This window comes from Heliangelus exortis, chromosome 13, assembly GCF_036169615.1.
Source record: "Heliangelus exortis chromosome 13, bHelExo1.hap1, whole genome shotgun sequence".
NCBI classification, from domain to species: domain Eukaryota; kingdom Metazoa; phylum Chordata; class Aves; order Apodiformes; family Trochilidae; genus Heliangelus; species Heliangelus exortis.
Window position 1 is genome coordinate 18167220 of NC_092434.1, and position 26412 is coordinate 18193631.

At 51.6% G+C, this 26412-nt stretch overlaps 2 protein-coding genes across 8 annotated transcripts in view; both read left to right on the top strand.

The window, feature by feature from the left end:
- Nucleotides 1-9439, top strand: part of LOC139802237 (coiled-coil domain-containing protein 81-like) — a 10203-nt gene extending 764 nt beyond the window's left edge. Inside the window, exons 2-11 of one of the 3 annotated variants that reach the window (XM_071757209.1) lie at nucleotides 1-45; nucleotides 569-725; nucleotides 2352-2608; nucleotides 3283-3368; nucleotides 4128-4342; nucleotides 4880-4982; nucleotides 5416-5560; nucleotides 6371-6582; nucleotides 6711-6836; nucleotides 7457-9439. The exon at nucleotides 1-45 is cut by the window's left edge and continues 17 nt beyond it. In XM_071757209.1, the coding sequence (XP_071613310.1) occupies nucleotides 1-45; nucleotides 569-725; nucleotides 2352-2608; nucleotides 3283-3368; nucleotides 4128-4342; nucleotides 4880-4982; nucleotides 5416-5560; nucleotides 6371-6582; nucleotides 6711-6836; nucleotides 7457-8207 (2097 nt within the window). In that variant the 3' untranslated portion in view covers nucleotides 8208-9439. Of the gene's footprint in view, nucleotides 46-568; nucleotides 726-2351; nucleotides 2609-3282; nucleotides 3369-4127; nucleotides 4343-4879; nucleotides 4983-5415; nucleotides 5561-6370; nucleotides 6583-6710; nucleotides 6967-7456 lie in introns of those variants that run through there. The other 2 variants (XM_071757210.1, XM_071757211.1) reach the window with 2 other exon arrangements.
- Nucleotides 9440-13976: 4537 nt separating this feature from the next.
- LOC139802257 (ADP-ribosylation factor-like protein 2-binding protein) lies at nucleotides 13977-21344 on the top strand. Of its 5 annotated transcripts, none has more exons than XM_071757253.1 (7): nucleotides 13977-14030; nucleotides 14902-15021; nucleotides 17096-17157; nucleotides 18151-18257; nucleotides 18672-18757; nucleotides 20033-20129; nucleotides 21262-21344. In XM_071757253.1, exons 2-7 carry the CDS (start codon nucleotides 14984-14986, stop codon nucleotides 21340-21342), a joined length of 471 nt encoding a protein of 156 aa, XP_071613354.1. In that variant the 5' UTR covers nucleotides 13977-14030; nucleotides 14902-14983; the 3' UTR covers nucleotides 21343-21344. The 5 variants fall into 5 exon arrangements, with proteins under 5 accessions (XP_071613354.1, XP_071613355.1, XP_071613357.1 ...); XM_071757254.1 differs by having other exon boundaries at nucleotides 13988-14013; XM_071757256.1 differs by lacking the exons at nucleotides 13977-14030; nucleotides 14902-15021 and adding an exon at nucleotides 15044-15619 and having other exon boundaries at nucleotides 18101-18257.
- The last annotated feature ends 5068 nt before the right edge of the window (nucleotides 21345-26412 follow it).

The window sequence follows — 26412 nt, forward strand, 5'->3', positions numbered from 1 at the left end:
GACAGCGTGTCTGGATGCATTAGACAGCACCTGGTGCAGGACAGAGTGAGTTTTGCATCATGTTTACCCCCTGATCATCTGCCTGGCCCAGCCAGTGCTGTGCCACCCACTGCCATTATTGCTTCTGAGAGCAGACACAGCCACTTGGCACAGCTCTGCTGCCAGCAAGCCTGGCACAGATCAGCTCCTCTGGCACCTGCAGTGAAAATGGAAGCCCAGGTGAAGTCAAAGAAAGTGTTGATCACTTTCTGGGTCCTCTCTGACCTCCTCTGCCAGAATGGGAACACTCTGGCACCTCCTTAAAGGCTTGTCCCTGCTGGCCATCCCTCCCATTATATCTATGGGAAGAGTGTTGGCTCTGCTGTCACTTTTCCCAAAATATTGAGCAGAGCAGAGGAGAAAGAACAAAAAACCCCTCAGATTCTGTGCTTTCTCTCCAGAGCTTTTTAGTGTCCCATCTGAGCCTTTGTGGGCTTGGGGTGGGCAGTGCATGAGGCAGCATCCCTGTGCTCTGACAAACCACAAGATACTGACAGTTGTTCCTTCCTTTTGCCTCCACTGCTCCCAGGGTGTCCAGCTGATAGGAATTGGGACATTTTATATTCTTAAAGACTACAGGTGCACTGTGAACAGTGAGGAGTCGGTGGTTCGGAGACCCATGTTCCACATGTCCCAGGTAGTGGCAGATGAATGTAACCTCAACTGCACCAAAGAAGAAGTTCCTGGTAAGCAGAAGGATTTAAAACCTTTGCCTGCCCTTGCACCACCCTTGAGACACGTGCTGGCTGCTGCTGAGGGGTGGTGGAATAACTAAAGGTGTCCTGAAAACTGGCCACCAAGGAACAGTTCCTCAGACAGAGCCATGGGGGGTCCTTTTTGGGTGGTCCAGATGCAGCTCGAGGGGCTCTTCTCTGCCTGCCTTCACCTTTGGGTCCACACCATTCATAGTTCTGCAATATTAGGACAATTGCTTTCAAAAAGTCATTTATTGAGCTGCTTTTCCTAAAGACACTGAGTATAAAGCTCATGTTCCATGTTGATGCTGCTGCCCATCTGCTTGTAAGGGGAAAGACCAGAGTTCCTGCTGACTCTTATAGGGCCTTTCTAGGGCTAAGTGAGTACAAGTCACTTGTAGACCCACCAGGGGCAAAAATGGGGACAAGAGCTTACCAGAGGATTTGTGGGTAGCCAGATTTGCCATTATTTCTGGTCAGTGGAGCTGCAGAGTGACAGGAATGATGCTGTGGGACAGGAATAGTGTGGGTCTGTGTTTGGAGGGGTTCTTCTCTTCCACACCATCTCCCCTGTGATTTAAACATTAGGTGGGGGAAGGGTGTGAGGGGCAGGGGGACACGAGTATGCTGCTGTGCACACCTTGCATTTTCATAGAATCATAGAATCCTAGAATGGGCTGGGTTGGAAGGGACCTCAGAGCTCATCAAGTCCAACCCTTGCTCCACTCCCCCCGTGGTTCCCAGCCCATGGCACTGAGTGCCACATCCAGGCTCTTTGGAAATATCTCCAGGGATGGAGAATCCACCCCTTCCCTGGGCAGCCCATTCCAGTGTCTGATCACCCTCTCTGTAAAGAAATTCTTTCTAATGTCCAACCTAAACCTCCCCTGGCACAACTTGAGACCTCTTGTGCCCTCTTGTCTTGCTGAGAGTTGCCTGGGAAAAGAGCCCAACCCCCCCCTGGCTCCAACCTCCTTTCAGGGAGTTGGAGAGAGTGATGAGGTCTCCCCTGAGCCTCCTCTTCTCCAGCCTCAACACCCCCAGCTCCCTCAGCCCTTCCTCACAGGACTTGTGCTGGATCCCTTCCCAGCCTCCTTGCTCTTCTCTGGACCTGCTCCAGCACCTCAAGCTCCTTCCTGAGCTGAGGGGCCCAGAACTGGACACAGGACTCAAGCTGTGGCCTCCCCAGGGCTGAGCACAGGGGCAGAATCCCTTCCCTGGACCTGCTGGCCACGCTGTTCCTGAGCCAGCCCAGGATGCCATTGGCCTTCTTGGCCACCTGGGCACACTGCTGCCTCCTCTTCAGCTTCCTGGCAATCCAGACTCCCAGCTCCCTTTCTGCCACTCTGTGCCCAGCCTGGAGCTCCCCATGGGGTTGCTGTGGCCAAAGTGCAGGACCCCTCTTTTGCTTCTCCATGACAAAGACCTCACTGGAGTGCACTGGATGGGGGCACTGGATGGGGGCTTTTTCATGGGATCTGCTCCTGTCTTCCTGCCCAACTTTAGGAGCTATTAGCATGGGGTCCCACAGTGTCCTGCCTGAGGTTGCTGACACACCCCTGAGCCCACACTGTCTTGCCAGGGAGGTGATTCAGTTCCTCTTTGTCTCTTCCCCAGCTGATGTGACAGTTGTCCCTCTGAAGTGTGAGGAGCTCTCAGTGTGTGCCCAAATGCCTTTTACCATGGTGCAGTGCTGTGTCTATGAGATTGTGACACTGTTCTTCCGGGCCACCTCGAAAAGACAGGACACAGACTTTGTCTTCAACACCATTGGAATCCTCTCTGTACGGAACAGGGAAGTCACCATGAGGTTTTTTGATGAGTTTCTCCTGGCTGTGGATGACACTGGAAAACTGCTGAAAGCCCTTCGGAGTGTAAGTTGATCCTTCCCTGGGATACACCTTGTCCCTCTGATCCCTCTGGTCACCTATCAAAGGATGACTGAGCTGATTCCTGGTAGTGAAGGACCCTCTTGGCCACTTGGGTGCTCAGGAACTCCAGCAGCAGCAACTCTGCTGTGTCTTGTTCTCCTACTCAGTGCTCTGCCTGAAACAGCAGAACCCAGAAGATCCACCCAGAGTCACCAAGGCTCTCCCTACCCCAGCATCCTACTCTTTGTCCTACAAATTATCACACTGAGGCTTTGGTGGGTTCAAAAGTAGAAACTGTATAGAGGAAGAGTTCAAGGCCACATGTCCTACCCTACCTCACCCCTCTTGGAAAGCCAGGTTTAGTTACCCTGGGTGCTAACAGCCATGCAGGGGGTTCTTACTTCTATTTGGGACAATGGGACAGCTGGCACAGGAGTTTCCATCCCCCATCTCCCTGTTGTGCACTTGGGAAGCTGCAGTCAGCAGAGTTAACACCTCCTTGCCCACTCCGAGCTGAGCAGCTTCTGCCTGGAGAGCTGAGGGACTCCAATTAGCCAAAAAAAACCTTCACTATAGGATGTCCAGGTGGCCATGTCTACTCTGAGCAGATTAAAGACCTGATAAACAAGGTGAAATTGTCCCTGAAATGCTCTCCCATCTCTCTATCTCTGTTTCAGACCCTAGGGAGGAGACATCTGGTGGTACCCAGAGGAGGAAATCCTGAATTTCAAGTGGGTCCTGGTGGTGTCTTCGTGTTGCCACAGTACGTTGGCTTCTTGTTGGCTGAGGAACTAAAGCAACATTTTCCATTGAGTTTTCTTTGATTCATCCCTTCTGGGTACAATTTCAAAAGGGGAAGGTTCCAGATTTCCCTGCACAAGGCTTGCCCAGCAAAGTGTCCCTGAGTGGGTACCTGATTCTTACAAATCCTACATTTGTGACACAGCCTTATCTTTGGTGAGACATGAGGGACCCCTAAATAGCTGCTCCCCAAGTCCCTGGGGGACAGGAGGAGTGGTTTCCCCTTCTCTGCTTCTCTGAGGTTTCTCAGAGCTGTGACCTGAGCTGCTCAGGAGTGTTCTTGGCAGCCACGGGGGGTGGAAGTCCTGCATTTTAGATGCCCTACCATGAGTCTGAGAGGTTCTGCAAGAAAGGTGCAAGGCAAATCAACTCTGTCCATCAGAGAGAGAGAGAGAGAGAGGTCTGCTCTCCATGGCCACCAACAGGAAGGAAAGATGGGTGTTCAGTGAGGGTGTCAGCTTTTTCAGAGTTAGGACTGGGAAGCCCTGGAGCATACTGGGGCTGGAGAGGGCCATGATGGGTCCTCTTGTGTGCTCCCAGGCCATGGGGGTCTCGTGTCACTCCATTTCCTAACAGAGCTCTCAAGGATGCTGCATAATTTGCTTTGGAAAGAGGTGGCCTTGAGAGAACTTCTCAAGCCTCTCCATGACTGCACTGTTAACAGAAGATGCCACAGGGATGTGGTGGCCCTTCCTTCAGTCTGGTGTCTCCTCATTTCCAGGTTCAGCCTTACACTTCCTGTTGACAAAGAAGCTGTGAAATACCCTGCTGCAGAATCAATGAAGGCCAGAAGAGAACGGATGGAGAAAGAAAGGGAGAAGAAGAAAAAGGAAGAAGAGGGTGATAAGCAAATTGAGGTGGTCATAGAAGACGGGGACAAGGAGGAGGAAGAGAAGGAGGAGAAGGAAGAAGAGGATAAGCAAATTGAAAGTGATGGTAGGGTTACACCTGACCTGTGAGAGAGCAGGGTTGGGGGGTAGACAGGAGTGCTGGGGTGTAGGAGCTCCTCAGAAGTAGGAGGTTGAAGCCAAAGCCAACACGAGGTGCCTGGGAGGGAAACCAGGATCTCTTGCACCTTGCTGTACAGTCACCTGCTCTGGAAGGAGACCTCACAGCACCCCAGCACCCACAAACACAGCTGGTACTGCCAAGGGACACCTTCCCCAGGGTGCTGGGTCTCTATTGCAAACTGCTCCTTCATTTCAGGAAGCTCTGCCTTGAGCTGCCCAGGGTTGGGGGCTCTGCATCTCCTGCAGCTCCTGGACACCTGAACATGGGGGGCATTGCCTGCAGTTGACTTTTAGAAGGGTGCTAAGCTGTACCAAAGACCTCACGGAGGGTCAGACCTCTCTGAGACGACGGCATCAAGGGAACTTGATTGTTTTCTTAGATACTGGAGCTGATCTGCCTGTCACTCCTGCTCAATAGCCACAAAAACACTTTCTGAAGAGTCTTCCCCTTGTGTAATTCCAGAGAGTTCATCTGCTGAACATCTCCTTTCCCGAAGGAGGTCCAAGTCATCTGGCCCAAAGAAAGGCAAGGGGCAGAAAGGGAAAAGAAGGAGGTCACGCAGCAGGTGAGCCTCAGGGAGCAATGGGTGAGGGTGACCCTGTGCTCTCAGGCTTTTTGACTCCCCTTGGTACAAAGTGTTGGTATTGTCTCAAGAATTGCTCAGGTTTGTCACGAGGACTGTTGCTTGTGTGAAGAATTCCTCCAGGAGCCTGGAGCTATTTTTCAGCTTCCTGTTGGATGCTTAGGAACCTCCTCTCATTTCAGAACACCCTGCAAGGCAGATCAGTGTCTGTGCTCACTCTTTCCTACCTTGAATTTAGTCAACTGTAAAATTGAACTTTAGTTCCAAATCTGGTGTCTGGGGAGTGGGAGGTGACACAGGAGGACTGACAGAGCTTTCTCCCTCAAACACCTTCCTCCTGCCTTGGGTGCCCCCAGAACACAGCCTTTAGGGGCATGTCATACCCCTGTCATCTCACCCTCTTGGATATTTTCAGCTTTCTGCCAACGATTCAGGAGAGCTCCCTGGTGGGGGAACAGGACTACAAGGACAAGCAAACTCTTGGTGACAGCCAAACCACACTTGCTGGGTCCAGAAGAGACAAGAAGACCTCCCAGCAGTGTCAGGAAGCCAGTCTGCAGGTCAGGATCTGCATCAGCCTTAAACAGGGTGTGGGGGGAGGTCCCAGGGGAGACCAGAAAGGTTCCTCAGGGCATTTCCTCCAACTGAGCCATCCCTGTGGTTCAGTGATGTGCTCTGACCTGCTGAGCCCTCCTGGGGGATTTTATCTTATGGTTCCTGCTCCGAAGAACAACCATTCCCTCTCCTCACTCATCTTGTCATGAGGGAGGTAAACATGAGAGCATGGAGCAGAGGGGAATTGATGTCCCCCTGATGTGGAGGACTGGGAGGTGACCCAGTTATTTCATGGGGATTTCTGAAGGTGGAACATACCATGCTGGAGGGCTCCACACACCCTGCAGCTGCTGCCACCTCTGCTGCTGAATATTTGGAGCACCTGAGGGAGGTGAGAAGCCTCCCAAAAATCATCTTGCACTGAGAAAACTGGGTCTGTTCAGCCTGGAGAAGAGAAGGCTCAGGGGAGACCTTGTTATGATGTTCCAGTACCTAAAGGGCAGCTCCAAAGCAGATGGAGACTCCCTGTTTACAAGGAGTCCCATGGACAGGATGAGGGGCAATGGGCACAAGGTGCTCCTGGGGAGATTCTGACTGAACACAAGAGGGAAATTTTTCACCCTGAGGACAGTCAGACCCTGGAATGGTCTCCCAGGGGAAGGGGTGGATTCCCCCACTTGGGAAAGTTGGAAGTCTCAGCTCCATGGGGTGCTGGGACATCTCAGATAAACAATAATATCAGAAGGGTTGGACCAGATGATCCCTGAGGTCCCTTCCAAGCTGACACTGACTCCATGACTCTGATTCTGATGCAGGCTGGGTGGTCTCCAGACACATGGACAGAGCTCTGGCCACACTCATCCCTGCCACCAACTGGGGAAGAGGAGGGGGCTGCTTCCTACCTGCAGAGAGCCTGGATGGAGAGGCAGCAGGGGCTGAGCAGACAAACCAACCTCAGCCTGGGAAACCTGGACAGCAGAACCTGTCCAAGGCATAAAGAACTGGAACTCCTGAGCTCTGGGTCTGGGTATGGCATCTCTGCTTTCCCGTGACCTGCCTTAGACCCTGATCCCCAAGCTGCCTCCAGGATGAAGGCAAGGGGAGGCAGGAAGGTCTCACCAGAAGGTGGCTCAGACCTTTCCCTTCCTCTTGCAGAAACTTTTCTGTGAGAGCAAACTACACCCTGAAACTCTTGGAGACCTACCACATGCGTCGGGAAGAGTGGAGCAGGAGAGTAGAGCAGAACCAGCAGAGGAATCACAAGGAGAAGCAGCTCTTCTGGTAAATCTCTCCAGCTGTGGGTGGTGTCTCCCCATTCCCTGCCATGCCCTGCCCTCCACAGCCAGGAGAGCCCGGGGAAGGGGGTCCCTCCCGGGCACCCCTTGTGGGAGGGCAGCAGGCTTGGGATGAGGCACCCAAGGGACAGCTTCTGGGGACCCTGGAAGGATCTCGAGGTGACACCAGAAAGTCATGGGTAGCCAAAGGAAAAAGGGTCTTTCCATTGTTTGCTACTGAGACACTGAGACTCCTTGCCTGCTGGGGTGGTGCCTCTTTGATCCAAAGTCTCCTCCGTTGCCCAAATAATCCCTGGAAGTGTCCAAGCCCAGGCTGGATTGAGTAAGGAGCAGCCTGGTCCTGTGGGAAGTGTCCCTGCCCATGCAGGTGGGCTGGGACCAGAGGGTCTTTGAGGACCTTTCCAAGCTGAACCAGTCTGGGATTCTGCAGTCCCCAGGCTGACTGCCTGCACAGGGGATCCTCTCCTTGCCTGGGATGCCAGAAAGCACAGAAATGCCTGATAAACCAGAACCCGGAATACCCAGCCTGAACTAAGAACGTGGCATTTCTGCCTCCTCCTCCCTCCCTGCACAGTAACACCAACCTGTTCCTCCTCATTGTCACAGCATTGGGCAGCAGATACCTCTCCAAGATCCAAGGGAAAGGTGTCCAGACTCCTGGCAGAACCAAAGGCACAGGGATACGACGATGACTCCTGTGAATGTGATCCTGATCTCTCCCAAGCATGGGAAACCCCCTCCTCTCCCTCTCTTCTACCTCCCTATTAAATCCTGTCTCCATCTGTCTTCTGGGTGGCTGCACCTTCTCTTCCAAGCTGGTGTGCTGAGCCAGGATGGGCTCTGGGTGCTGTGTACATTTCCAGGGGACACGGGTGACTCTGGGGGCTGCAGGCTGTGCAGAGATGCCCATGGGGGCTCTGGGACTCAGCAAAAGGCTGATGGGGTCAAGGGAGAGACCACCTGGGAGCCCTCAGGTTCAGGCAGGGCTTGGGGGGATCAGAGTTCACCCACGGCATCTCCCGTGGAGCGTGTGGAGGGATGGGAAGGAGGAAGGGGAGGGGACATGGAGCAGGGAGCTCTCCCCCGCATCGTGTCCCACTCCACCAGTGCTGAGCCCAACCTGTGCCAGGGCCACAAACAGCAGAAGCAGCTCTGGTATCACCAAAGCACCCTCTGGAAGGAGGGAAATTGGGAGGTGTTGGTGTTGCTTTGCTCAGTAACAAATATAAAAGTTGTGTTTGAACACGGGGATGAAGAACACAGAACCCTCAGCCATGGCCCCCACCTGGGCACAGGGCTTGGGCACAGGGTGGCCCCAACACAGAGCACAGGGGACCATTTGGATGTCCCTGTTTGAGAGCCAGTGAGCAGCAGCAGAGGAGAGAAAGGCAGGGACAGGAGGGCTCAGGGACAGCCACCTCCAGGCCCTCTCTGTCCTTGCCAGAGGTGAGGCCACCTCAATATGGTCAAGGAGAAAGCCCTGATGGGGAGAGAAAGGGAGAGCAGATCAGAGCCATGGGATCCATCTGGCTTGGCTCATTGCTGCCCTGGACTGTCTCATGCCACCCATTCATGGTGCAGACCCAGTCATAAAGAGGATAAAAAACCCAGAAAATCAGATTTCCTCTCTAAACCAGGCCTAGAGGAGGAAAGGGAAGGGGAGCACTGGCCAACGCACCCCATCAGCTGGGCTACCAGAGGGCAAAAAGGGGATGAGGGAAGGATTAAAAGGGTGACAGAAGCAGATGGAGGGCTGGGCTGGGGAGAAAGCCAAGGGCTGAAAGCCTGAGGACATGAGCTGGGAGGTCAAGAATCCAAACCAAGGAGCCCCAAAGGCTGAGCCCAGCCAAGAGACTCAGCCCAAGCACAGTGCCTGCCCCGGGCTGCCCTCTGCTCGGCAGTGTCACCGGGAAAGGATTTCTCTGCACGGCCACAGCCAGGCAGGGAGGTGGCACTGGGACCCCCAGGGCTTGAGGGGCTCATCCTGGCTGAGCCAGAGCTCCCTGCCCAGGGCCTTCCACAGCATCACGCAGCTCTCCACGGAGAGCCTTGTGCCATTTCTTACGTTTTAAACGGGATTTACACAGATTGGCGATCGGTCTCGTCCCGGTGTGAGCGGAAGGATCCGGCTGAGGAGGAGCTGTCAGGCTCTGAGAGGGGCGGCACACAGAGGGCTCCATTCCCTCCCAGCCCTGCCCAGACTCTCTCAAGCTCAGGCAGACCCCCGCCCCTCCTCTCTCCCGCCCGCTCCCTGCTTGGCTGCTGTTCCCTGCGCTCCTTTACCCCCCGCTGCCCCTGCTCTTCAGAATCCACATCCATCGGGTGCTGGGCAGAGCCCTGGAGCCCTCTCCTGAGCCGGCCCTGCCGCAGGGGCCCTCAGGCACCTGTCCCTGCCGCCATCGAGTGCGGGATGGGCAGAGACTGACACACAGGGACCTTTTTCTGATTTAGCCCTTAGCTCAGTGCCCTCTTCTACTCAATCCGCTCCCAGGTTTTTTAATGTCCAGCTTGAAGTCTCCAGTCTTTGCTCCCCTTCTTATCATGGTCTCAAGTTGTGCCAGGGGAGGGTTAGGTTGGACATGAGAAAGAATTTCTTTGCAGAGAGGGTGATGAGGCATTGGAATGGGCTGCCCAGGGAAGGGGTGGATTCTCCATCCCTGGAGATATTTCAAAAGAGCCTGGATGTGGCACTCAGTGCCATGGGCTGGGAACCACGGGGGGAGTGGAGCAAGGCTTGGACTTGATGAGCTCTGAGGTCCCTTCCAACCCAGCCTGTAATAAATACGGGTCGAAATTTTTACTTTATTGTTTTGTTGAATGAATCCTTCCCTAGAATGTTTAATTGGGTGTAGTTTGTAATCATAGGATGGGGGTTTTTTTGTTCGGGTTGTTCGTGGGAAAACATGTTGGGGCGTGTCGAGACCACGAGGCAAGTCCACAGAGACAGAACAAAGAAGCTCTTCCCTTAGCAACGGGACAGAACCTGCGGACCAGGGACCAATACAAAGAGAGAGCCCGCGAAACGGGCTCCAACGAGAAACTAATAAAGGACTAAGAGGGAGGGGGGTTACCAAAAGTATAAAAGGACTGGCTTACCCTATTGAGGGCGCGGGCCGTTGGTGGAAGTGTGGTGCCTCGGTCGCCCAGCGCGCTGCTTTGCTTTTATATCTCTCTCATTTACAACAAAAGTTTTGTTATCGTTAAAACGAGTCAAACGTTTATAACACAGCCCATTCTAGGATTCTATGATCACATTTCATGACACACGGGGAGAACCACCCCAGATTTGTTTTCACTGAACTCCAACCCACACTGAGCGGGGAAAGCATCTCTAACCAACCTTATGCACACAGACCCACAGCCACGGCCGGGTTCCATGCTAACCTGGAATGTGTTTATCCCAGGAATGGAATCCTTCAGGAGCTCTTCCCAGTTGGCAGCAGCAGGAGCTGGTTCCAGCAGGAAGGAGCTGGAGGTCAGGGTGCTGCGGGCTCTGGGGTCCTGCAGGCAGGGGCACAGCACAGGCTCTCTCTTTCTGTCTCTCTCTCTTTCCCCCTTCTCGCCTGTCTCAGGTGCTGAAAAAAATGGAAATATCTCCTAAACCAGGGCCCTTCTGCCTTGTGCTCCACAGCCTGTTTTTGGCAGCAGCCAGTGCTAAAAAGAGGATGCAGGTGTTTTCCTGTAGCTCCTGCTGGTCAGACTCTGTGTTCTCCAGCAGTGGATGTTCAACTGCTCAGAGGTGGAATGTGCACAGATGGATGGGAAAAGACCCTGTGGAGACTGCAGAGGAACTCACGTGTTTTAATACCTTGGTGATTCCAAAGAATGTTCTGATTTGTTTTTTAATGTTAAAAGATGGGTGGTATTTTCGAGTTCATAATATTTCTAATGCTTTTAACTTCAGTACCCACTTTTTTTGTGTGAGAATATAATTTTCAGCACGTATTCTCAACTAATTATAAAGCTGGAGTGGAATTAATTTGATACTCTGAGTATTTTTTAAGGTATCACTGAACATTTTTTTTTAGTTTTTGAAAGTTTTATTCAATTTGGAACTATTGAGCTATCTTAGATTGGAAGAGAATTTTGGGCCAGGTTATTTAAAGAAATGTTATTTGGAAAGCAGGTTCAGTCTTACTCTGTAACTTTAAAAATGCACCTTTTTTGCCAAGCAGGTTTGGGGCCACACTTCATGTTTTTGGTAGCAATCATAGAGTGGAAATGTATGCTCCTGTGTAATTCCACATTTGTGATGTCCATTTGTTACAAATGCATTTCAGCAGGCAGCTTTTGACTGGTTTACTGGGTTTCTACAAGGAATCAGGGTTCCCAGCTGGTGTCAGTGAAGTAGCACAAGAATCAATGGAGTTTTTCTTATTTTGCACCAACTGAGGATATGACTTGGTCCCTTCCAAGACTTGTTCAGGTTGCTTTTTTAAATTATACTTTACTAACTCACACACAGCTTGCACCCAAACCATCCCACTTCTTGGTGGTGACTCAGCAGCAGCAGCAGTTCTTGTTGTGTGTTCCCATGCTGTGATACATCTGATTTTTAAAACCATTGATTCTCTGAATTGTGCTGAGGCTGCTTCTCCCTGCTGACCACTCCTGTTTCCTACTGACCTAACCAGGAGCAGAGACTCCTGCACACAGATCACCAAACCAAGCTCTCCAGCAACTCCTTTCACCTTCTGCCTTTGCTAACTCAAAGCTGCTGATTTACATCCCATCCAGAGATTTTATTTAAACAAAACAAAGTGTGGGGGAAATGTCTGCATTCAACCTCTGGAGTGCAGTGTGTGAATTAGGAAAGTTCTGTCCATCATCTTCTTGCAGACTTTTTCCCAAATACAGACTGGATCCACCAATGGAGAGCTGGTTATAGTCTCTTTGCTGAGATGTGAATTCTCTTCCACCTTGGACGCCTGTTTTGGGCTGGCAAACCTCTGCCAGGGGAACCTCATTTCCTCCTGCCTCTCCTTCCCCCCGTTTTGCTGTGATCCAGGTTGCCAGTCAGGGCTGAGCCCCTTCCTGCTGGGTGCTGAGTGAGCAGAGCAGAGGTGAACACCAGCACTGCCCCAGCATCCCTGAAGTTCAGAATCCCTTGAGATTTGAAATGTTTCCAGATGCAGGGATGGGGCTTGGTGCCTCCTGGCAGGAGACACATTGGGGAAGAATCCTAGAATCCTAGAATTGGCTGGGTTGGAAGGGAGCTCAGAGCTCATCAAGTCCAACCCTTGCTCCACTCCCCCCGTGGTTCCCAGCCCATGGCACTGAGTGCCACATCCAGGCTCTTTTGAAATATCTCCAGGGATGGAGAATCCACCCCTTCCCTGGGCAGCCCATTCCAATGGCTGAGCACCCTCTCCAGAAAGAAATTCTTTCTCATGTCCAACCTAAACCTCCCCTGGCACAACTTGAGACCTCTTGTGCCCTCTTGTCTTGCTGAGAGTTGCCTGGGAAAAGAGCCCAACCCCCCCCTGGCTCCAACCTCCTTTCAGGGAGTTGGAGAGAGTGATGAGGTCTCCCCTGAGCCTCCTCTTCTCCAGCCTCAACACCCCCAGCTCCCTCAGCCCTTCCTCACAGGAATTCTGCTGGATCCCTTCACCAGCCCAGTTGCCTCCTTTGGACCTGCTCCAGCACCTCAATCTCCTTCCTGAGCTGAGGGGCCCAGAACTGGACACAGGAGGTGGGACAGAACCATTTTGAACTCTGCCTTAACAGATTCCAGTAACTTCAGGGCTTTGCTTTCTTTCCCTGGCCAGGATTAACTGAGCTAAAATTTTCACAAGTGCCTGATCTGTATCCAGTGCTGGATGAGATTAAGCTCTTAAGGCCCACAGAGGCTTCCAGGTGTCTGCTGTCCCCTGAACCAGAGGTGACCCAAGTGCCTCCCTGCCTTTGTGGACACGGGACTAAGCGCCTCTGGTGGTTGTTGGAAAGATGTAAACGCTTTGGAAAGTTTCGCCCCAGAGAGTCTCCGTGCAGCTGGTGCTGGGCAGAGGAAGGCAAAGGTTCTGGAGCAGAGAGCTGTGCTGCAGAGCTCTGTCCCGCTCCTTTCCCACGGGCTGTACAATCCCACGGGCTTCCTGCCGAGACCCACGGGGGAGGAAGGGGGGGAACGAGCATCTTCGTCAAGCTGGATCCTCCCTGCCCGGGCCGGGGCCTCCCTCTCTCCGAGGCTGCCCCCGAGGCTGTGTCTGGGCCGGGGAGGCCGTGGCTCCGGAGCCCCTCAGAGGGGGCACTGAGTTGCAGCCCGGTCCATTCCCCAATAAACACCTCCGGGAGGCTCTTTTGTTGTGCTCCGGTTCTGTCACCGCGGGCAGGAGATGGGGTCACAAACGCTGCGGCACCAGAGGGCGGTGCAGGCAGCGTGTGGAAGGGAAGAGCCGTCCCCGGCAGGCGCCGGCTCTGAGGCAGAGGGGAGCCCGGCCCCGGGCGGGGCTTTGCGGTTCTGTCACCCCCTGGAGCGCAGCTTCCCGCGGGGGTCACCCCCGGGACGCGCCCGTCAGGCGGGCGCCGCGCTCCCGCGGCCTTCGCTGTTCCGCAGCCCTCGGGACCTCGTTCCGCGAGGGGAAAATCCGGTGGGTGCCGTGCCCGTTCTTTGGATCGGCTTCCCGGGACCGGCTCTGAGGCACCGAGCCCGAACCCAGCCCCGGGCGCCGGGGCAGCCGCCCCGCCAGCACCGCGCCTCAGCCCGCGGCCCCGCCCCTGCGCTCCCATTGGTCCCTGTGAGCGCGGGCGGGTCCTCCCCTGCGCTCCCATTGGTCCCTCAGTGTGGGCGGGCCCTCCCCTGCGCTCCCATTGGTCCCTCTCACCGCGGCCGTTCCGCTCTCCGGTGTCAGTGGGCGGGGCGGAAGGAGCCGTTTCCCCGGTGACGGCGGCGCCTGAGGGGGCTGCGAGCGGTACCGGGGCCGCGAGGGGTACCGGGGCGTGAGCGGGGCTGTGAGTGGTACCGGGGTCGTGAGGGGTACGGGGTTGTGAGCGGTACCGGGGCTGTGAGTGGGGCCGTGAGCGGTATCGGGGCTCTGAGCGGTACCGGGGCTGTGAGCGGTAGCGGGGCTGTGAGCGGTACCGGGGTGTGAGCGGTACCGGGGTGTGAGCGGAACCGGGGCTGTGAGTGGGGCCGTGAGCGGTACCGGGGTGTGAGCGGTACCGAGGTGTGAGCGGTACCGAGGTGTGAGGGGGGCTGTGAGCGGTACCGAGGTGTGAGCGGTACCGGGGTGTGAGCGGTACTGGGGCGGCCCTGAGGGGCAGTCGGTGCCGGGCAGGACCGGGCCCCCGGTCCGTTCTCCGTGTCGGGGGCGGGGGGCAGGGACACGGGCGGGGTCCGTGAGCGCCTCGTGGAGCGGGAAGGGGAGGGCAGCGGCGGGGCCTGCGGGGAGGGGATGAGGGGGCCGGGGGCTGGGCCCCTGGGGCCGGGGCCAGGGCCAGGGCCGGGAGCTCGGCTCTCCCCGGGGCTGCACAGGGAGGGGGAGGGAGGTCGGGGCTCATCCCTGCAGCCCTTCTGCCCGGAGGCGACGCCGGAGCCGGCGCCCGCCCTGAGCGGCCGCTCCGAGGGCCCGGGGCCCGGCCGGGTGCTCCCGGGGTGCTGCGTGCCCTGTCCTGTCCGAGGGGTCCGGAACCGAGGGTTGGGCCGGGACACGGAGCAGCCCCGGGCAGGGAAGCCGGGCTGGCACACGGAGCGCTGCCCGGTGCCTCGGAGCTCTCCGGGCTGCGGGGGCTGCGGGGGCAGCTGCCTCTCGGCTGCCTTCGTGTGCTGGGGTCTGGACAAGCACCAGTCCCAGGGGTTCGGGAGAAAAGATCCAAAGGTGACCTCCTGCCCCTCCGCAGGGCCCGGCTGACTGACTGCGGGGTGAGCAGCTTGGAGCCTTTCCCCTGAGGAGGTGGAGAAGGTGAGCGGAGAGTCAGGAGGGAAGAGAAGCAGGGGGCGTTTGGGAAGAACTGGATTTTTCAAGTTCTTTGATCTAAACCTTAAAGCTTGTGGAAGTTCGGGGTAATTTAACCGTGGAATTCACATTAATGCCAAGTCCCATGTTATTCCCCAGTGTTTTGTCCCTGAGGAAGGAGTAACCACTCCCAGCTGCAGCACAAGGGGTGGCTTCCACTCCAGGAGCTTGGGCAGGAGTGATGGAGACTTCTGACGAGGAAATCTTTATTGCAGCCACGTGAGTATGCTCCATTCAGTGTCAGATCCTCAGTAAGATACTGCTAGTTAAATCATATCTTAATAAAAATATAAATACACGGTTTATACCACACTGAGCAGCAGATTCTGCCTCTTAGGAGAAAAAAATTTGCCCAGGATGCAAAGCTCCAGGAGGGGATAAGACCAGAACCTGGGTGAAGTCAGAGTGCAGTGAGGGTAGTACCAGATAGCCCTGGCTGAGTGATCAAAATAAACCCTGTAAGGCTGAAAACTGGGGGGTTGTTTTAACTTTAAATTAAAAATTTCTCCTTCCCAAGTGCATATATTGTTTTATATTGTAGATTCTAAGCAGAGGCTCTTTGTGAAGGTGCTCCTTTGAGACATGGGAGACCTTTTACAGGTGACCTCAACCAAATTTTCCACTGGTAGGTATTAGGACACTGCTTGGCCCCCCAGCTGCTGACATTCTCCTCTCCTGAAGCTCCTGGCAGAAGGGGATGTGTGCCTGTGCCTCTGCTGCTCTAGTTCAGAGACTGAATTCTCTCAGTGCATCACAAACTGCCCTGTCCCTAAGGCTGGTCCAGGCTGGATGAGGTGATAAATGCTGAAATCACAAGGTCTGGGAGTTTGTTTCTCAGGGGTGTGGACGTGGGTGTGTTGTGTGGGGACACTGCTGCTGCTTCAGCACAGAACAACTCCTTCCTTTGTCTCCCAAGCTTCAACTGGAGTTGGAATGAAAAGTTTCTGTTGCTGTTAAAATAAGCTCTGAACCCAACAGTTCTGGAGGGGGTGGGGAGGAAGTAGAAGTTATCCCTGGTGAAGCTGCCTGTCCTGGCATGGAAAAGGCAAATGCTGAGCCCTGATTCCTGAGTCGGGAATGGGATGCTCAGGGTATGGAATGCTGGTTCTGCCAGCTCCTCTCCTGGTGCTGTCCTGCCCTCTGCTGGAAAAACACTTTTCCAGTCGCTTGCCTCAGCTTTGCTGCCTCCCAAGGCTTCCCAAGTCAGAGATGTTGCCAGAACGTCTCCTGGTGATCAGATGCCTTTTCAAGTCAAGGATCTTTTCACTTTTCATGATCAAAATGAGTCCTGTGGCTCCTTAGAGCCAAACTCTTTATTTGAAGCTGTGACTGGATTCATTTCACTGCACTATTATTCAGTAGCAAAATAACCTTTAGTGATTTTTTTAAATTGAGTGTTCTGCTCTGTTTACTGAGAGTAATTTGAAAGAGAAATAGACATTTTGATTTAATTTAAACGGTGCTTTTGCTGACCAAAGCTAACGTTGTGCTTAAAGGCAAATGTCCTGTGGGAATGGTTTCCCTTGTGTGAGATCAGCCTTGCATCTGCTGGATGTATGGAAGGAGCTCTGTGAAGGCCAAGGAGGTGCTGTGGAGCATCTGATGAGGCTGCACAAGCTGCACAGGGTGGATTTAGCAGAGGGATCCAGAGTCCTGAAGTACTCAGGGGGCCCAAAGGTTTCTTCCCTGGATGGCTTCAGATCTGTGATGGTGCTTAGTGTTTGCTCATAACAGAACTGCCTTAGGAGATTATTCCATTCATTCTTAGATTATAGGATTTTTTCTTGCATAAGAAAAGCATTCACTTTCTTCAGTTCTATGACACTTGTGTATATACTGAGTTTTAAGTGGTTTCACAAGCCCAAGTCTTTCAAAATATTCCCAAGTGTCTGGAGCTGTGTGATCACAGCAAGTTACACAGGGAAGAGAGCAGAAGGAAAGCTTGTGGTAGCAGCTGGGATTTGTGAGTTGGAGAGTGCTTAATTTGCTGTTCTGATTACAGCCTTTACATCCTCCTGCACCAGGTCTGGAATTAACAGTCATGCAGTAAAACAACATCAATAGGAACCTATCTGGGGAAAAGGCAGTAGAGCCCTGATGAAAATCCCCCTGAAGCAGTCTGAACAGTGTTGTGGATTATTTTGGAGGTTGAAAGTAGGAAATTACTCAGTTATCTTGTAATTACCAGGATTATTCATGCTTAAGCTTTTGCTAACACTTGTTTAATTTTTCCTTTAATTTCTCCTGTGGTTGAAATACCCATTTATGCAGCTCCACCTTTCTTTGCTTTCAGCTCCTCCCCTTCTGATGCAGAGTTTGATGCAGTTGTTGGGTGTCTGGAGGATATTATCATGGGTAAGCTCTGCAAGCAGTTAGAGATGACAAGATGGGTGCTGAGCACATCCCTGAGCAGGCACAGAGTTCAAACATTCCCTGCCTGCCCCGTTGTCAGGGTGTGAGCAGGAGGAGCAGGAGACTGACACACAGGGACATTTTTCTGCTTTAGTCCTTAGCTCAGTGCCCTCTTCTAGTCAATCTGCTTCCAGCTTTTTAATTTCCAGCTTGAAGTCTCCAGTCTTTGCTCCCCTTTTTATCTTCCCTTCTCTTGGGGAGGGGGTAACAGAATAATTCTGTCCTTTGGTTTTTGGTCTGCCCAAAGTGCTGAGCTGGGACACTCCTGGCAGCTCTCCTGCCTTTGTTCCCATCACCCAGTAGCAACACCACACGAGTCCTTTGTGTGCTCTTGGGTCTTCAGAATTATTCTTTGCACTGCTGCCTTGCACTCCTGCACACAGCAGTGATAAAGACACCTGGGAATCTCATGTAGAAATCAGTGTTTTCTGGGACTGATTGGAGATGAGGACTTCTCATGTGAGATGGAGCAGGAGATTGACAGAAATGCCTATTGAATTCTTGTAGGGAAGAGGTTTTGTATTGTTTCACTTCAATGAAACAATCCAGAGGTTTTGCTGACTTTATAGCCTGAACAAAAAGGGGTTCAGAATAAACAACCTTGTTGAAGAAGTGCAAAGCAGGAGGACTTTGTGCTAACACTGAGTGCAAATGAAAGCTGCAAGAAGCAATTGCAGACCTTGGCAGGGGTGGGATGTTCATCTTGTTCCATTCTGAGCACAAAACTCTGTCCAAGCACCATCTGTGGTGCTGCTGCCCTGGCTCCACCTGCAGCCTCCCCACAGCTGGGTCAGAACTGGTGCTGCTGGGACTGAGCCTGCACACGTGCTGGGCCCTGTGGTTCTGGGAGGGAGGGGAGAAGCAGTGAATGGGGTTTGTGTTACAGAAAGAATGACTGAGCTCCTAACTGGATGATGCATTTTGGTTGTGGCCCAGAGAGTGATTTCCAGTTAATACAGAGGACTTTTATGGAGAAGCACTACCAGGAGTTTGAGGACTCAGAAGAAAACAAGCTCATCTATACTTCTATTTTTAATGAATATGTAAGAAACTTTTCCCTCTTCTTTGTATGTGTTGCTCTTTGGTTTTCTTAAGGCAAACATGAGGCCCTGCATTCCTCCCTTTATAAAATACTGGGATTACATGGAGCAGAGCCACCGTGCTGCCTGATCTGTGAGCAAGAAAGGGGTTTTTTTCTGGAGCTCTGGGCTCCTTTTTCTTTGTTTCACCTGAAAACTTGTCCAGAGGATTTGTTCTCAGCAGTGTTCCCAGCAAAAAATGTTGACTAATTGGATGAGCATTGCCTGGCTGAGGACTCTGCAGTTTTGTGCCCATTTGGATGATACCAACTGGGTAATAATGGGTCAGGAAGGTGTCAGTGGGAGGAAGATGTGCTGGTTTTAAACCTGTTCCTGAAACCTCTTGTGATGCTGAGGTGCTTTGGGTTTTGTTTTCAGATCTCTTTGGTAGAGAAATACATTGAAGACAAACTGCTCGCTCGGATTCCTGGGTTTAATATGACAGCTTTCACCATGTCACTGCAGTAAGTCTCTGCTGTGCCTCTGGCAGGGCAGGTTATGGACTTCTCAATGACCTCTGTCTAGATTACAACTTAGCTTTGACCATTCTGCCTCCAGGCAGAGAGGGTCCTGTTTAATTAGTAAGAAACAAGTGTTCCTGCACGCAGGTTTCTTGCCTTCAGCATGTTGTGCTACTCAATTCTGAAGTGTCAGGCTGCAATAGATTTGGGTTAGGGGGCAGGAAGAGAAATCAGAGTGTGAACACAAGGCTTTTCTCCATCAGTGTCACTTTGAAGCAGAGCCTTCCAAGGCTGAGTCTCATTTATCACTTTCAGGCTCTGTGTTGGACATTGAAGTGCCCTGATGGTCTGAAACAGCCCTGTGGTGTGATGTCTGTGTTGTAGCATTTGTAGAAAGCATTCAGAGAAAAGTTTGCTTGGTCTTAGGCTTTTGCACTTCTTGGTCACTTCAGCTTAACCAGCTCTAGGGAGGGGTCACTTCTGAACAGTCCCTGGTTTTCTGGTTTTCTCCTTGAATGAGAAAATCAAGTCTCATTGGGAGCTGAATATTTTACAATAATTGATTTGTTTGTTTGTTTTAACAAAACATTGGGAGGTTACTGTGAATGCACCCAGGATGCTTACCTGATAAACTGTTTAAGCCAAAGTTCCTTCTGGCAAGAATTAAATCATAAAAAGGGAAAACCCAGCCCTTGCCAGTGAAGAAAGCTGTGTTGAAATCCACTGATGTGGGGTCACAGAGCCTCTGACTTCTTGTCAAAAGTCCTGTACCAAGAACTGGACTTCCCTGGAAGTTTTTAAGGCCAGGCTGGACAGGGCTCTGAGCACCCTGATCCTAGTGGGAGGTGTCCCTTCCAACCCTGAAAATCCTATGGGATGTCAGCAGCCTCCCCTTTAGGGTCCATGTGAGCATCCTGTGCCCCTCCTCACCCTCTCCCACCTTTCAGGGGACTGTCCAGATGTTCCAGTGCTCAGGATAAATAAAGAGATAAATGCCAAGGAATGGTGCTTCTACTTACAGATCAGTGTCTGCAGACTCGTGTGATACTCTGAGGTCTTAAATTTAGATAAATACAATATGTTAAAAGTACTTGGATTGGGAATCCTACAAGCTAATGTTTGGGTAATGTTTTGTTTTACATTTATTACCTATAATAATGTTCTTGTTTAAATTTTGATCTTGTTCTACTTGTCCTGGTATCCTTTTGACCTCCTCCCATTTTAATGTAAGATTTTACTTACCTCAGAGTTTTCTAATTCTCCAACTTCTCTCTGTAGACAGCACAAAGATGAGATGACAGGTGATTTATTTGATATACTTCTCACATTTACTGACTTCCTGGCATTCAAAAGAATGTTCTTGGATTACAGAGCTGTAAGTATGTCCTGTTCTTTATTTTCATTGGCATAATGGCTGTTGGCTTTGTGTAGCTCTGCCTGAGAGTACCAAAGGCAGTGGTGTAACAGTGGTGTAGCAGTAGGTAGCAGCACTTACTCAAAGGCTGAAGAGAGTCAGAAGGAAAATAACTTCACTGGGGGGAGGCATTCAAACTCAAAATAAGCTGATCTGTGGAACAGTTTTTCAGAAACAAATGCTTTGTGCATCTGTAAGCACTGATTTCCAGCTGAGCATCAGGAAATACATTTTTCCTGTGAGGGTGGCCAAGCCCTGGCACAGGTTGCCCAGAGAGGTTGTGGAGGCTCCATCTGTGGGGATCTGGACATGGTGCTGAGGTGCCCTGCTTGGGCTGGGGGTCTGGGCCTGACGACCCCCAGAGGTCCCTTCCCACCCTGACTGCTCTGTAATTACAGGATGCATTTCCTTAATTATGTTTTTCCAAAAGAAATTTGCTCTTTAAGCATTTGCATTTCTCCTCCCTTCTGTCCAGGCCAGAGAAACAAACAAACAAAGCAGCATTATGGTTTTTGAACCCCTTTTTCCCTTTTTCCTAGGGAAATGAGATCCATACAAGTACCCCCCAGTGTCTCTCTGGCATCTGACAGGGGAGCAGAGGAGTCAAAGCTCTGCAGGGTGTTGTGTCCCCTGCTGCCTCCCCCACCCCGTAAAGCTCAGTGAAAATGGGGCAGATGGAGGAGAACAAGATGGGCCCAGGCAGTTCCTGTTGAGGTTTGTCCCTCGAGGGACAGTGGGGAGGCAAAGAGGAGGTGGTTTCAGAGTTCCTTGTGCTCTGTGAGCCTTCTGCCTGGGTGCTCCTGAGTGCTGTGACCTGGGCCAGCACTGGCTGAGTGACAGCCACCCTGCTCCAGGAGTCCTGACCCAGCTCCTCTGGAAGCTTGGGTCCACCTAAGGACACGAGTGGGAGGAAATAAATGCTCCAGCAGTGGTTGGCAAGTCTCACAGCAAGCTGGATGCAGTCACAGATGCTCAGTTTTGTATTGAGTTGATGTAACAGAACATGAGTTGCCACTTTTGGGTTTGGTTTTTTTCCAAACTGCTTATTCCCAAACAGCACTGATTCACATTTCTTACTCTTTCATGATTCTAGGAAAAAGAAGGTCGAAGTGTGGATTCAAGCATTGAGTTAGTGGTGACTTCATTAAATAAATCATCAATATCCTCCTCCTAGAACAGTTCCTGCAGTGCTTTTCTTCTCCACGAGTGCATTTGGACATGAAAGGGTCCTGGGAAACGTGGTGCAATCTGATGGAAACTCACTGACCCTCCAGACAGCACCTTCAGAGGCCTGATCCTAAAAACACCTCTTAGCCAGGTCTGGTTGTGGGCAGTGACCAGAGAATCAGACATTTCTGTCTCTACCAGAACACTTGGGTTTGATGGGCTCCTTCCCAGCTCTGCTGCAAACACAACTTTTCCATGAGCACAGAAATCAGTGCTCGGGCACACGTGGGCAGTCGGTGAGCAGAGGAGCTGCTGGTTCCCCAGAAAAAAACAGAAAGCATCAATAACAACAACACATTGTCACGTTTTTAACAAATCAGATGCAGCTCCCCTGCTATGGGAATCCTAAGGGTACGGCCAGAGAAAACTAAACTTTAAAATCTCGTTGTTTTTCTGCTGACAGTGTATGGACTGGAGCTCTTCATTTCACTTCCCAGCTGTGTAACCTTGACTTGGAATGTCAGGAACATAAAATTTTAAAAGAATCCCGTTTGCCTTTTTTAATTGTTAATTGTTGAGCTAAAGTAATTATTTGCAGCTAAATTTCTTTTTTTTTTTTTTTACTGAAAAAGAATTGTGTTCTTTTCCTATTACAATCGTTCCAATCAATTCCCTGCACTCAGGGCACAGAGAAGTGAATCCCTGCCAGGGTGTGAGCGGGAGGATCCGGCTGAGGAGGAGCTGTCAGGCTCTGAGAGGGGCGGCACACAGAGGGCTCCATTCCCTCCCAGCCCTGCCCAGACTCTCTCAAGCTCAGGCAGACCCCCGCCCCTCCTCTCTCCCGCCCGCTCCCTGCTTGGCTGCTGTTCCCTGCGCTCCTTTACCCCCCGCTGCCCCTGCTCTTCAGAATCCACATCCATCGGGTGCTGGGCAGAGCCCTGGAGCCCTCTCCTGAGCCGGCCCTGCCGCAGGGGCCCTCAGGCACCTGTCCCTGCCGCCATCGAGTGCGGGATGGGCAGAGACTGACACACAGGGACATTTTTCTGATTTAGCCCTTAGCTCAGTGCCCTCTTCTACTCAATCCGCTCCCAGGTTTTTTAATGTCCAGCTTGAAGTCTCCAGTCTTTGCTCCCCTTCTTATCATGGTCTCAAGTTGTGCCAGGGGAGGTTTAGGTTGGACATTAGAAAGAATTTCTTTCTGGAGAGGGTGATCAGGCATTGGAATGGGCTGCCCAGGGAAGGGGTGGATTCTCCATCCCTGGAGATATTTCCAAAGAGCCTGGATGTGGCACTCAGTGCCATGGGCTGGGAACCACGGGGGGAGTGGATCAAGGGTTGGACTTGATGAGCTCTGAGGTCCCTTCCAACCCAGCCCATTCTAGGATTCTATGATTTTATGATTCCCTTCTCTCGGGGGGTAACAGAATAATTCTGTGCTTTGGTTTTTGCTCTGCCCAAACTGCTGAGCTGGGACAGAATTGTAATAAATACCGGTCGAAATATTTACTTTCTTGTTTTGTTGAATGAATCCTTCCCTAGAATGTTTAATTGGGTGTAGTTTGTAATCATAGGATGGGGGTTTTTTTTGTTCGGGTTGTTCGTGGGAAAACATGTTGGGGCGTGTCGAGACCACGAGGCAAGTCCACAGAGACAGAACAAAGAAGCTCTTCCCTTAGCAACGGGACAGAACCTGCGGACCAGGGACCAATACAAAGAGAGAGCCCGCGAAACGGGCTCCAACGAGAAACTAATAAAGGACTAAGAGGGAGGGGGGTTACCGAAAGTATAAAAGGACTGGCTTACCCTATTGAGGGCACGGGCTGTTGGTGGAAGTGTGGTGCCTCGGTCGCCCAGCGCGCTGCTTTGCTTTTATATCTCTCTCATTTACAATAAAAGTTTTGTTATTGTTAAAACGAGTCGAACGTTTTTAACAAATTGGTGCCGTGAGTCGGATCCTGGAACTCTGCTGTGGAGCTTTTCTACTGGGCAGGCGCCCCATCCGCCCTTCTGCGGGTGGACCTGGAGTCTAGCTCCGTGCCATAGACGGCAGGGATCTTACCGAGCAGGGAGAGATACATAAGGAATAATTTACAGTTCCCCCGTACTTTTTTGTTGTGTTTTGTTTTGTTTGTGCACGAAGATCCGGATAACAGATTAACAGGAGACAAGTGAGTATTAAGCGATTTCCCCCGGGGACGGTGTAGTGTACCCCTGGCCGCGAGGTTTTCGTGGCTGGGGATGGTTTTCCTCTGGCCGCGGGATTTTCGGGGCTAGGGAGGGTTTCCTCTGGTCCCGTCCACGCGATCAGGGAGGGTCCACCTCTGGCCGCGGGATTTTCGCGGCTGGGGATGAAGTTTCTTTGATCCTGGTCTTCCCACGCGGTCAGGGAGGCTTGTTTTTCGGTGTCTGCTTGTTGTTTGTTTTGTTTTCTTTTTCTCCGACCACGAGGTTTTTTTTTTCCTTGCGGGGGGGGAGGGGAGGGGTCACATTCCGGTTGTCGGGTTCCTCTTCTGGCCAACGCGGGGGTTACCCTCCGGTTGCGGGGTTCTAACTTCTATCCGGGAAGAGCTTGTTCCTCCGGGTGTAGGGGAGCCGGTGCCCACGGTGCTCCTGATTGAGATTCGAGTGAGTGAGACGTCCTGAAGAGCGGAGCGAGTGCGGAGCTTCTTGTAGTGCGGTTCCCACGTCCCGCGAGGGGCTGGGCCACGGACGGAGGGAAGTGTTTGAGCTGCGTGAAAGAAGGCAGCTGGAAGATGGGCCAAGGGTGGAATAAACCCGTGTTGGAGGATCCTCCCGCTATTCAAAGGGGGTACGAACGTCTCCCTGATATCCCCCCTGATAGCCCATTGGGAATCATGTTGAGACATTGGGAAGCTTCTCCCAGACACAAGGAAAACATGGTATACTATTGTATAAAAGTTTGGGGAAACCAGGAAATTGAGCGAGGAGTCTACTGGCCAATATATGGGACATTTGAGAGTTGGGTGTGCCGGAGTTTAAATTTGTGGGTTAATGCTAAGAGACCTTTTAATGAAGAAGGGAGTGAATATGCTTCAGTATGGATGGGAAGTGACCCAGCGAGGATGTTCGTGGGCAGAGATGGGAGCAGGAGACGGCATAGGGAACCTGAGGAAATCCTTGTGTCACCTCCTCCATACCATAACCCTCCTCCTCCGGCTGCTACAGAGGAGACTGACTCCTCCGAGAGTGAGCCAAAGGAACCTGAGCAGTATGAGAGAAGGGTACTCACGAGAAGCAGAACGAAAGAAAGAGGAGGGGTACATCCTTTGCATGAAATTGCAATGGGGGGACCTCAGCCTGGGACTGGGTTTGTTTCGGTACCACTCAGTTCCATGGATGTGAGGGACTTTAAAAAGGAAATGGGAGCATTGAAAGAGGACCCCCTGGGGGTGGCTGAGAGATTTGATCAATTCCTGGGAGCTAACATATATACCTGGGATGAAATGCAAGCTATCCTTAGAATCTTGTTTACTATGGAAGAGAGGGAAACGATTAGGAGGGCTGGTCTACGACACTGGGATCAGAGACACCAACAAGGTCCTGCTGCAGATGTAAAATGGCCCATGCAGAGACCTAACTGGGACAATCAAAATCCAGAACATTGGGGGCACATGATGGACCTTCGAGAGATTATAATGCAAGGGATTAGGGAATCCGTTCCCCGGGGGCAGAATATTAATAAAGCCTTTACAGAATGTCAGAAGAAAGATGAAACCCCCACCGAATGGTTAGAGAGACTGAGGAAGAATCTGCAGTTATATTCAGGTCTGGACCCTGATACACCCTTAGGGCAGGCTTTACTAAAAACTCACTTTGTGGCAAAATCCTGGAGTGATATCAGGAAAAAGTTGGGAGAGATTGAGGATTGGCACGATAAGGGTCTGGATGAGCTTCTGAGAGAAGCTCAAAAGGTTTATGTAAGAAGGGATGAGGAGCAGCAAAAGCAACAAGCACAACTCTTGGCCACAGCAGTAAAAGAGCTCAGTCCCACCCCCCCTGGCCTGAGAGGAAGACCGAGAGAAACAGAATACAGGCCCAGACCTAATAGGAGAAATATGCCCCCTGTTGTGCCTAAAGAGCTAATATGTTACTATTGCAAACAAAAGGGGCACAAACAATACTCCTGTCATAAAAGGATGCAGGACCAGACGATATATAAAGAAGGTTAGAGGTGTCAGGGCTCTATTTGCTGGGGACATCTACGAGCAAAGAGCCCTTGATAAAATTACAAATTGGACCCCAGCAACAAGAATTTGAATTTCTTACAGATTCAGGGGCTGAAAGATCTACTGTCCAGACCCTTCCACAGGGATGCACTATCTCTCAAGACACATTACAAGTTGTAGGGGCTAAGGGGGAACCCTTTGCGGTACCCTTAATCAAAAATGTGGAAATTAGATTAAACAACCAGATTTCCACAGGCACTTTCTTACTGGTGCCTGAAGCTGAATATAACCTGTTGGGGAGGGATTTGATGATTATGTTGGGAATTGGTTTAGAAATAAAAGGGCAACAGTTGAGTGTCAAATTACTGGTCCTAACTTCAGCAGATGAAAAGAAAATTAACCCTGAAGTCTGGTGTACTCCTGATTCAGTTGGGTGTTTAAACATTAAACCTATTCTCATTACTATTAGGGACCCTGATCACCCGGTTAGGGTCAAACAATACCCCATTTCACATGAAGGGAGGAAAGGATTACAGCCTATTATTCAGAGACTGTTAACTCAGGGGTTATTGGAACCTTGGATGTCTCCCCATAGTACACCTATCCTGCCAGTTAAGAAATCAGACGGGTCATAGCGATTGGTACAAGATTTAAGGGAAGTAAATAAGCACACTACAACTACATATCCAGTCGTTGCCAATCCTTACACTACCTTAAGTAAACTTTCACCCAGCTATCAGTGGTTCACTGTCATTGACCTCAAGGATGCCTTCTGGGCATGTCCCTTAAGGGAAGACTGCAGGGATTACTTCACCTTCGAATGGGAAGATCCTGACACCCATAGGAAACAGCAACTTCGGTGGACAGTACTTCCCCAGGGCTTTACAGAG